The 12,751-nt window shown below is 26.7% G+C and overlaps 1 protein-coding gene across 3 annotated transcripts in view; it reads left to right on the top strand.

The window, feature by feature from the left end:
- The window catches only part of Syx7 (syntaxin 7), a 29,520-nt gene extending 19,316 nt beyond the window's left edge, over positions 1-10,204 (top strand). For all 3 annotated transcript variants that reach the window (XM_075373673.1, XM_075373675.1, XM_075373674.1), the window contains exons 5-8: positions 3,710-3,884; positions 5,730-5,866; positions 7,385-7,540; positions 9,139-10,204. In XM_075373673.1, the coding sequence (XP_075229788.1) occupies positions 3,710-3,884; positions 5,730-5,866; positions 7,385-7,540; positions 9,139-9,228 (558 nt within the window). In that variant the 3' untranslated portion in view covers positions 9,229-10,204. The remainder of the gene's footprint in view (positions 1-3,709; positions 3,885-5,729; positions 5,867-7,384; positions 7,541-9,138) is intronic.
- Positions 10,205-12,751: the final 2,547 nt, after the last annotated feature.

The raw sequence follows: 12,751 nt of genomic DNA on the forward strand, positions 1-12,751 counted from the left end.
ATGGCGGCCATATTAGATACACCTCTTTTCTGCTTTTGTAAGCATTGTAATGTTCCGTAATTTTTTTAAAATGATCTGTTAGTTTTACCAATATAAATTTTATTACATTAATTACATTTAATTTTGTATATTCCCCTTAAGGTTCTCTCTACTTTTTTATTAACATTTCTTAAAAAAACAAATTTCGTTTCAAAATGACAAAAAATTTATAAATAATTATTCAACATTAAAATAAAAAATTATATATATTTATAAAATATATATTCAATAAAAGTAATAAATGAATTAATAAATAAAGTAGAAAAATAATTAAAAAAGAAATTCTACTTAAGAAACTGTTTAAGTTCAGAATTTCAGATAGTGTATGTAAAAATTTTCCTTGATTCATTTATTAAATTAAATAATAAAAAATACAATAATTACATAGTTTTTGTACTCCTAATAATTACTACAATGATTTTGGAATATTTTCCCAATTCACATCTAGGCTAAAGAGAACAGTAAACCATCATAACCATATTTGCTCAATTTAAATTCAGGACAGGTCATAAAAGTGTATGTGTATTTAATAGGTAATGATAATTATTTTGTTAAATGTAATAGCAATTGCATTTAGCCTGCTTGATACTGCAGTTAATGTCCATAAAAAAGTAAAGCTCAGTATCTGAACTTAAGCAATATCACAGTTGATAAATTAAAAGTTGCAGAAATGAATTTTTTGTAAGGTTTCATTTGATTACATAGACTGTATTTCTTCTCAAAGATTTTTTTTATCAGTGAATTCCATAGAAATTTACAAAATTTCAGAGAGAAGATTTTTATTTTAGTTTACAAGATAAACATTTAAATTTAAACAAACGTCCTAATTAGTCACACATTTTAGGATTTTGTTTCTTTAGAAATTGAAGCAACTATAAATTTGGATAAATTATCCAAATAATATTCTAAAGATTTATAGTCTTTTTTTGGAATTCAGTTTTTTGCAGAAGGAAAAGTGTTTAATATTGACATAAGTTGATATAATGGACAGCTTTTATTTTTCTCAGAGTAAATTTGTATTGTAATTAATAAATCACAATAGAAATGTTATCTTTGCTCTGTAAGAAAAATAATAATTTACAGTTTTAAAAATTAAAAAGCCAAATATATAGTAGAATTTTGAGTAGACTCTTCAGAAATTGTTTCTGTGATACTCAACTTTCAAAGGAAAAATATCTAAAAAATTTATTTAATGAATTGGAAAATTTTATTACGTAATAATACTAATTAAAATACTAAAATAATATTATGTTTGTACTAATTTAAAAAATATTAATTGTTTACCAGTATGCTTACGTATTTATGATTTTCCAAAAACAGTCTGTGTTATACTTTTATATTTACAATTTAAACTTTTGCTGTACCTTTTAGATTTATATTTACTGTATTGGTTATCAATGCAATTTGTTTTCAGCAGATTTAATTAACAATTTTAAATTTATAGCTGTTTGAAATAATTAATCATGTTTAATATCAAAGGTGTTTTATGTCTGCCACTACCTGCACTGGTATATAAATGTGTTATATTCTTAGTTTGCTGTAGTTAGATCTTCCTTTTTATTTTATTATGATGTTATTTCATAATCTTTTTTACAATGAAATTTATTACTAATAAAGAATCAGATTTTGATAAAAGGGACAATGATTGTGTGAATTTTGAAGATGAATAAAAAATGTGATGTTTGTTTAAAGAGTTAATATTGTTAAGAGTAAAATCAAAATGAATTCCATTGCAAAGATTATTTCTGAAAGTGGTGGTACTTGGTTGACATGTGGTTACTAATGGTTGCTGACTCATAATTACTGACTCACAATTTAGAATCAGCATGAATAGATATGAGGTTTTTCTTTGTAATTTTGATTAAGTAGATTCATTATATTTTATCCCTTTATTGGTTTTTGAAATTATTTGTTAGATCATTTTAATATTTTTAGATTACGGATTATGAATAGATTAATTTTAGAATTGAAAAAATCTTTAATGTTTATAAAATAAAATCTTTGATTTATAATTAGTGCTAATTTTCAAAGTTTTTAATAAGAATAGTGGCACCACCTCTAAATTTTAATTTTAACTCATATTTTATTATATTTAACCTTGAAATACGTTACAAATTTTGAAGTGAATTACAATGTACAAATAATTTAAAGTCAAGGAGAGAATAATACTAGATAAAAGTCATATATATGGCTTTTAAGTCGTACACACACACAAATTCTAAGTGACCAGCATATTTTTATATCAAGTACTATTATTTCAAACAGGTTATTCCCAGTGCCGCATAAATTTACTGATGATTGTTGTTGATGTTTTACTATACTTTTTTGCGTGGTGTATCAGGCCTATCCAATGCCCTATCCTCTACATGGGACCAAATTCAAGGTTATGTAGTTCAGCTGAAGATTGGCAACTTCCAATGATGTGGAAATAACTCAAAATTTTCATATTGTACAGTACTTTATTACTTTGAGCAAGTAGGAAGTTTACACTTTCATACTTGGAGCCACCATATGTTTTGTGCTTGACTGTCTCATATTTCAGACTGACTTAGTGAAGAGTGAGTGACCTTTGCCTTTTATCTTATGCTTCTACAGTCCAGATCTGCTTTCCATGCAATGTTATGGAATGTCTTGGGTCGGTTCAAAGTTGATTTCTTACTGGTGTGGTGAATCCATCTTGCGTAGATATATTGAGAATTATGATGTAAATGACATGAAAAAATTAAGACAGTGATTTATTGAAATATAATTGCAGGTTACTGTGAAGCTAGTCAAAATTTATGATTTTTAGCATAAATAAGAAATTAAAATCAAGTCATTGTATTATCAGTGTTGCAGATATATTGAAATTGATATAAAATATTAAAACTGCTTTTCCTTAAAGGTTTTTATTTTTTTAAATTTAGGATTGTTAATTAACAATAAATTTACTTGGTTGGATCTTATTAAATAGATTAAAAGTTGTAATAACATTTTTAATTTTAACGCAATAGTTCTTAAAGATTTCTAAAATCTGTTTTTTAATTAGTGTATTCTGTTCAAGTCAGTTTACAGTTACAGTTTGGAATTATTTGCTGCAGTAGCAGAAACTTCTGTAATATAAAACCAATAATTATTCGTGTTACAATGAAGAAACCACACTTAGAATATATTTTTACTTTATTTTGTGATCATAACATAATATTACCACTTGAGACATTCATTTATGTATAGGTTTAAAAAATATTTTTTGTTTGAGTAGAAATAATAATAAACATTATAGTGAGTTTTAATATATTAATATTAAATTTACATTTGTTAAAGTATGTAAAATATATACAAGATTGTTTTATTATTTTACTCCAAATATTTAAACAGGTTATCAGTAATAAAGAAAGTGAATAAATTTCTTTTGTTCTAGAATAAACTAAAAGACTGATATAATACATGATACAGTAATTAACTGTAATGTATGTAATTTCCAACAATAAAGAAAATATATGTGACATTTCATATGATTTTGTAAGTTAACATTTAGATCTATGCTTCTGAATTTCTTGATAATTTCATTTTCCATATATTTGCTTCAAAATATATCATTATCTTGTGAAGGTGTTGAATTTACATCTTCATTTATTGTGTGTGTTCTTTTTATAATTTTTTATCAAATCAGTTTACTTGTTTGTTTTAGAGAGAATGTAAAATGCAAAAAGAACGGTTAGAAGAAGGATTTGCTGCTGCATTAAATTTATTTCAAGAAATTCAAAGAAAGGTTTATAAAAAACAAAAAGAAGAAGCTCAGAAGAAACAAACACCAATTGGTATACCACCACCTCCAGCATCAAATCCAACAGATATGTTTGGTGGTAAAATAAATTACTTTTTATCAGTTATTAAAAAAATTGTGAAAACATCATGTTACTGTAAAATTGATTTTTATTAACATCTGATTAACAGCTTTAATCATTTTTTGGTTGTAATAGAGTTTTTTTTATTTATTGTGTCAAATGCTTGTAAGAGCAATGTTAAAATTTCATGTCTGTGACAAAATTGTTTCTTGCTTAAAACGTTTAACTCAATGACCAAAAGCTGTAACAGCTGCTTTATGATGTTTTTAAAATTCTATTACCTTGTTGATATGTTTTGGCAATTGGGAAAAGCAGAAATGATTGGTGTACATATGGCCAGTGAAGGTACATATGCTGTACATATAGTAATTCCAATGTTTTTGCTGCTTTTTATTTAGCAATGTTGTTAAATATTAGCAGTATATTGTACAATATATTAATTTATATAATTGTTTGTTTATTAGTCAGTTTAATCAGTTGACTAAATTCAATTGTTTATTAGTCAAATAATTGGAAATTATTTTTGTTGGTAGGAATATGTGATATGCAATGTAAAATGAATCATTTGTGGTGCAACACATATACACTTTTAAAATTGGTGCTCTATATACTACAAGGAAAATATTTTTGCTGAAATTTTGTTTTTTATCAACAGATCTGCAAACTTAACCTGCAGTTATGATTATAATGTGTTTGATATTTAATTTTTTTTAATTAGGGAGAGCAATTAAAAACTGAACATACATAGAGTTAAGTGAAAAAAAAAAGTATGAATATTACCTGTATTTTATTAAAAGCAGTGACTAGTATGACCTCTGCTAGTCTACTTTTGGTGTAGTTTTAGTACTCGGTATTACATTTTATTAGATGTATTCATCTTCAGAAGGATGCTATTTCAATGGTAACTAACTTTAGAAGTAGGTAATAATCACATGGAGGTAGTTGCAGAGAATGGATAGATGAGTGAGGCTTGTCTTTTTTCAAACATAAAATTGTTGAACTACTGTCCAGTGAGAGGTTACATCTTTAAGAATATTAAAAAAAATTCCAGTCACAGTTTATTTTTCAGGAAAAAATTTATGCTGAATAATTCCCTTGTAGAATCATTTTATCTTATACTTTGAATACAGACATTTTCCCTTTTTGTTTATCATGATAAAATTAGCATTTTGACATTTAGTTATGAGCATATTGCAAAAATACCTTCATCCCCACATGTAATCAAATTCAAATCTTTTTACTTCTGTGGACAGTTTGATGGTTTGCACACTAGAAACATTCATGTCTTTGATCATCTTTTATGATGTATACAAAATCTAGAATATAATTTTTTTCTTGTAGAAATTGATAATTGCCTCCATTTACTCCAAAATCAAGAGCAGTCAATCTCACATTCATATGATCATCAACTAAATCTGTTTCTTCATTTGGCAGTGAATTCTTGCTGCAATCAGAAATATGACACAGGCTTGTCTTCATTTTCTTGAGTTTCCTTATCACTTTTGAACTGTATGAATCACTTTAATATCTGTGCAGAAGATAAACTTGTATTCATGACAAAATATTTACATCTTCTCTTTCTTCTGTAGTGTAATATGACTACTAGTTACCCACTACCTACATCATGTCTTTCATGACATACTTACTATGGAGCCATGCATTATCATCACATTGCAGATAGCCCTATATTGCACACTGGATGGCATTGTATTATGATAAATATAAAATCTGTCTCATGTAATTCTCAGACTATAAATTTTTATTTATTTATTCTTTTTTACATTTAGAGCAAATTAATATAAAAAAAAACATAATATTATTGAACTTGATTATTTTCTGTATTATAATATTTTATTTTTATAGATAGTCGATTTTCTGATCAGCTAATTGAATTGCAAGATTCATCAAATCGTAATAGACAGCTGCAGGCTCAAGTTCAGGCTGATGAAATTGATCTTCAGATGATAGAACAACAAGAAGCTGCCATAGAACAGCTAGGGGTTAGTCTATGTACTTCTTTCATTCGTATCATTCTTATAACTTTTATCATTGTTATAGATTAATACTATTTTATCATTTCTCTGTATACATCCACTTAAATACCTAGTGTCTAACTTAATAATTTTATTACAGGAAATCTAAACTGTCCAAACAACATATATGCCGTTTTATCCACAATCATTGTTTCAGCACCACTTTGTTCTGTCATCCATCTGAAATTATTAAAAAAATGACATATATGGTTGTCTTTTTTAAATTTGTTATTATTTCAAAGCCATATTTTAATTTTTGTAAGTTTAAAGATTTAAAAAAATTAAATTTACAAATTATTTCAACCTAATTTATTGTGATATTCATGGTGACAATTATAAAAAAAGCACATTTGAAGGTTTCATTTAAAAGTTTATTATAGGTACTTTAATTTCTTTTAAGTGCTTATTGTTTTCAGAATTCAGAATGTTCAATGTTATTTTTTAATGTTGTGCATTACTTACATTAAATCAGTGATTTAACAGATTTAAGTAATAATTTAAAAAATAAATATTAATAAAAAACAGACATCACCCTACTCCATGTGTTCTATTCTTGTAGTAATCCAAGAAAAAAGTTTAATTAAACTAAATTGATTATCTAATATGATCTCTTTTAAGATTGAATAAGATGTAAAGTAGTGTGATTCAACAGAATATTTAGTTTTTAGAATTTTCACTATTTTTTTAGAATGTTGCTTTTAAAAGGTTTTTTTATTGCGACTCATATGTATTCAAAAAGAATGTAGCTTTGAAAATCTAAAATATGTATTATTCTGTAATTATCAGAAGAAATATACACAAGAAATGAGTGGATTAAAAGAAAGAAGTATGCTGATGATATTTGCCCTAAACATGTAGTTCTGAATGGTCTGTCTGTGTGTTTATATTTTATCAGTGTTTAACTGTTATTTTTTTTAATGATATTTCTGAATCCTTCGCAGTATTTTTTATTGATATTATAATTTGTTTTATTCATAATTTTGAACTAAAACAGGAGGAAAAACAGACAAGCCTATTGATGTAGAGTAGTGGAGCCAGTGTGCAGTCAATTGCATAAGTGCAAAATCTATCTATGACAGAAAGTTATAGCTGGCTCATGAAGGGTTAGATATTTCTTAGGGTTAAGTATTTTAATTATTTCTTTAATTAATTATTTGCAATATTATTCTAAAGTAAAATTTTTCTCTATCAAAATAAGCGTTTCCTCACAATAATTGTAGGTACATACACAGATTATATTATGTTTGTTAATCTATTTATCTATGGATCCATACATTCAGTTTATAAAGTTAATTATTTTTATTTTTAATGTTTGTGGAAATTTCTTGCAAGAGCTTTATATATGGCAAATTTTCTGTCTAAACTTAAAATTTATTTTAAGAAATTCAGTTTTAAAGCACTAGTTGTATGCTGCTGTATGTAATATTATTTTATTCTTCCTCTCATTCAGTTAATAAAGGTAGATTATTGTTTTGTTTTTTCTAGAGAGATATATATGATGTTAATCAAATATTTAAAGAAATTGGCACAATGGTTCATGAACAGGGTGAAACAATAGATAGCATAGAAGCTAGTGTTGAAAAAACACATTATGGCATAAGTGAAGGTGTATCCCACTTAAGACAAGCTAATGAGCTTTCGGTAAGTTTCAGTTTTATTTTAAAATATTTATAAATTCCTTGTAATTTTTTTTGTTTTATGTTTAAATTTAAGAAACTTTTGAACTTGCTGTTAAAAATATATATAAGAAGTTTTGCAACTGATTTTTTTAAATTCTTGAATTCAATTTGAAGTCCATGACTGACTTTTAGCTGCTGCCTATAAATTATTCTTTTTAGAAGCAAATAGAATCATTTGTTTTGTCTTCTTAGGTCATGCTGTACTGTTGATTCTATCTTAAGCATTGCTGATACATTTATTTTGAATGTTTTATCATCAATATTTATACCAACTTTTGGATCAAGAACATAAATGTAACATGTATTTTTTATTCCTGTTTGTTTCTATTGGAATTGAATTTTCTCAGTTAGTATTAATTGCTCGTGAATAGAATGATTATAGTTAACTAACATGTTGTACATAATATGTAGTTAACATAACATGAGTTATAAACTGCTTTAATCCATACTTCCAGTTGGTCCTAATTCTACACTTTTTCTGTTACAGTTTATTATCAAAAAATATTATAATGAAAAATGTTAGTTTATACTCTAGAGGCATTTTTGAGAAATTTTCTTTCTTGTCGGCACAGAAGTGTTATTTTGCTTCATAGATTGGTAGCACCAAGTTAAAATATTCAAAAATCTTTAAGTATTGTACTACTTACTTAGCTGATCTCTGTGCCTGGAAGTAAATCATTTTTGTTGAAAAAGGCTATACCACCTTGTCAAAGAGCTATGATTCATTTCCCTTTTTCTAGCTGAAATTTTTAGTTGCTTTATCATTTTTATGTAATAGTAGAAATTCAAAAAATAATTTTTTATCAACTTATAATTTTTTAGTTGGTTTTAACCAGAATTGCTGTTTTGCATCCATGTTTCAACATGGATGCAACAGCTCATTTGTGTGAGCTGTTACTTTTATTTTATAACTTTAATTAAAAAAATATCCAATAAACATAAAATCAGAATTCAAGTAAATACTATGGTCTACAAATTCACTAGTACAGATAAGAATTACAATCCTATTTATATTAATAAATTAGTTGAATTTATTGTAATTTAGAGATATTTTAAAGAATAATTATTCTTCATTATATAAGAAGTATATCTTATTTTTAAGGAAAAAGTGCTGTACACCAGAAAATGTGGTTGGTAATTCATTATTACTCCTTTGATCCATTTCGTTACTTTTATTTATTCAGATCTATTCTATTTTCAAATTGAATTTCTCTGTTAGCATTGTATTGTTTATTACATCTTTTCATTTTTTCTACTTGATTCAATTTTTTTTTTTCATTTTTCCTTCAGTTCTTTTATATATATATATATATATATATATAATTTTTAAAAATCTTTCTGTTCTCAAGCTTAGTTCTCATCTTCTATTATCTGGTTCAAATGTAAAAAAATAATATTATTTTTATACATTTGAAACCAATTTTAATTGAAATTGTAAAAAAAAAGTGTTTTATTCTTCATTATCAGTTTCTAGAATAATTTATATTTAAGTAATTAGTAGTATTTAAAAGTTAAAAATAATAAATTTTCTTTTAACTTAAAAATATTTTTATGTTTCAGACAAAACTACGGAAAAAGCGATGTTATTTGTTTTTAATCTGTGCTGTTATATTATTAATATTGATATTATTGATTTATTATGGAATGTAAAAAAAACGTAAATAGCATTCAGTCGATTATATATAATGTATAAATATCTTAAAATTGAAACTGAACTATGTTCAGTTGCGTCCATTGATGTACTACAGATGTAACTATGGGTATTGAGGTATATTTGTGATGTTGTACAACAAAAATTCTAAAAAAAATTAATTGAGCATGAATTGAAGTATTGATATACGAGTATTATACTGTTATCATTAGATATTTGGTTTAATCATTATCTTATTCTATATATATATATATATCCGTAATAATGTATTTATAAGTTGTCATTCTATAAATTTGAATATTATAGATAATTCATTATATTTCATATTTAAAAAAAAATTAATTTTCATGGACTCATATAAAATAGGTTTCACATAACATGAGTGTATCTTTGTCCTTGTTTCTTTCTTCAAGTTTCATTTAAAGAGCCAGTATATTTTCCAACTATCCCATTAATTTTGATAATTACTGTAAATCCTGACCCATAAACCTAACTTCCATTTTGGACCATTATAGCGATCTTTCTTGTAAGTAAAATTTTAATTATAATGGGAATAATTTAATTTTTATTTGTTTCATATAATTTGCTGTGATAAATTCACTTACACAATACACATATAATATAGTACACATTCCTAAAAGCACTTGTACAATAATGCCAATCAAACTAAATGAATGCTTATCTAATTTTACTGTTGAAAAATCAATACATCAAGTACTAATCAACTAAATAGCATTATCGAGGACAGTTTAAGAGGTGCTTCTGTTCAAATTTATTCAGTTAGAGTGAATTGGCCTTTAGAGTATATGGTTTTGATACTAATGTTTAATTTATAATCTATTTGTTTGTATTAGGTTAATCTTGTTACTTTTTGTTTTCAGTTAGGTTACTTTTTAATAATAAATGTATGAAATACAGTTCTTTTGGTAAAAGTTGTAGGTAGAGTTTAATAAAGTACAAGTAATAATGAAGTAAGTTAGATCTAAGCACAATGTAAATGAGAAAAACCTCTTTGTGGGAAAAAAATTAAAATAAAAAGATTTGCTTCATTTGGAATGTGCTATGTAATCTAGATCACAGTGAAATTAAAGATCTATGTAACATAAACAACCAGCAATAAATTTTGGAAACAATGAGAAGAAGAAGATTAATTTTCTTTGGGCACTTATGTATAATGACAACAGGTTAATGAAACAGATTTTCAAGCACCTTTGAAAAAAGCCGTTAATAACAAGTTGAATCCTACAAATAAAAAAAATCTAGAAAAAACAACATAAAGGAGGATGAAATAAATAAAAAAGATGTGTTTCTTAGGAAAATGTAAAAATAGAAGAATTCCAAGGTAGGAAGGATAAGAGAACTGGAACAAAGTGGTCCGATGCAATGAAAAAATGCATAACAAAAAGATGAAAGAGTGCTGGAAGATAAGAAAACAACAAAGGAGAAGGAAATGAAATTGTTATGTGGTCCTTAGGCAGCAGTACGAAGAAGAAGAAGAAGAGGAAGAAGAAAGTGAGACGTAAGTAAATTTAATAAAAAGTTTTCAACGCATATTTAGTTAAAAAATAATTAGTATTAAATTTATAATAATAATTTAATTATAAAAGTATCTTCATTTGTATGTTAATGTAGACATCATTTTGAGTGTTTCTGTTAAATGATGTAGTAGCTATTTGATTGTTTTTTTAATGAATAAAAACATTTTTATTGCTGAATATTTTAAACTGTGCATATAATATTTATTTAAATTAATCTGAGACTGTACCATGGATTTATTTAACATGTTCATTAGTGATAGCCTTTCAGTAAATATTTATTTTGATGCTGAAATTTATTTTTGACATTAAAGTGCCTAAAAGACCTGAAGTACAAGTGCCAAAAACCACTTTTGGGAAAATCAACTTTAATGTTTCATAGAAAAAATGTAATTCCAAGTAAGAACGAAAGAGTGGTATAATATTTACACACAAAGGTTTTTCAAATTAGGTTGGAGTTCTGTATTTGGATATAACTCATATTTGTCTTTTATCAGCCAGTCATTTTATAATAAGAAATCACAGTTGTACCCCTTGTCCTGCAAATGAAAAAGGAACTGCAATAAAGCTTATAGGTTAGAAGTAAAATCAAATATTGCAATTTTACTATAAACAAGTAAATTAAGTCAAAACTCAAACAGCATCACTGGTCTCTTGCATTGCTGCAATTTAGTCCGAGTTCGTGTCATAAATATTAAATGTTTCAGGTTCTTCCTCCACTTCTGTTGAAACCTGTCTCTGCATTCTTCTGTTGTTCAATTCTTTTTTATGAGGTTTGCCATCTTGTTTGTACTACTACTTGTACATTATCATCCAGGAATTGACTTGCAAAAGTTGTGATGTGTGGGGGTATAAACATCAAAAGGTGTATGAGATCCTTGTACCTTTGATTGCACCTTTGACTTTTTTGTCCTTTTTAGAGGTGTCAGAGGCATTAGGAAATTGCCTATTGCATTGGACTTCATGTTACACTTTAAAAATGGCCTGTCTTCATTGAATTATCTTTTGTAGAAAAGCGTCCATGGTTCATTCTTTTTGTATTGCTGCCTTTGCATTCTTCGTATTCCAACAGCTACTTCAATACAAGTTGTTTTACCTCATCAAGGGTAAAGTTTTTCTCTTTCATATGTCACCAGTAATTTTCTATTACTTTTAGGAATAATCTGTGCCTAGTGTTCTGGAATGAACAAAATTCTTCCTTTATTCTTTCATGCTTTTCAATAGCACTGAAATCATGGTCACAGTCATTATAAGGAAGCCCTGGTAGGAGGGAGGATCTTATGGTCTTTAGTACATTTATTGTCTTGTTAACAACATCATCCAAAATTTGACTATAAAGGCTCTTATTTTGGCCCACAGTTATCACCGAAAGTTATTAGGCGTGTAACTTTAGGAAGCAATAAGTTAATTTAATTCAACAAACAAGATATGATTTCCTCACAGCCTGTTGCTGTTTAACCCTCATGCTATAAAAACACATACATTTCCTCTAGCAAGGTTGTGTACACATAAGGTTGTATGTCCAAAGCTGCCTGGAGTAGTATACTTTGGAACATGTTAAAACCGGTGTTGACAACATTTTTTGAAGGTTAAAACATGTTGCGATATGGGTAGAGTCGGTTTACATTGTTCTTTATCCTGTATCATAGCAGACGAAGCTCATTTTTCTTAATAAAAGCATTTTTTTTGGATCAGATGATCAATGTTTGATAGGATTTTGTAGTTTGTCACATGTGTTACATGTCACTGTGAGCTTTGTGAAAATTAAGATTGTACTGTGTGCCAGCCTCCGTGGTGCGAATGGTAGCATCTTGGCCTTTCATCTAGAGGTCTCTGGTTCAAATCCCAGTCAGGCATGGCATTTTCATATGCTGCTTGTCATCCATCTCATCCTCTGAAGCAATATCTAATGATGATCCCAGAGGTTAAAAGAAAAAAAAAGATTGTACCTTGTGTTAAAAACATGTCTATAGAATGATATAGTCAC

Source organism: Lycorma delicatula, chromosome 8, assembly GCF_047948215.1.
Source record: "Lycorma delicatula isolate Av1 chromosome 8, ASM4794821v1, whole genome shotgun sequence".
NCBI classification, from domain to species: Eukaryota; Metazoa; Arthropoda; class Insecta; order Hemiptera; family Fulgoridae; genus Lycorma; species Lycorma delicatula.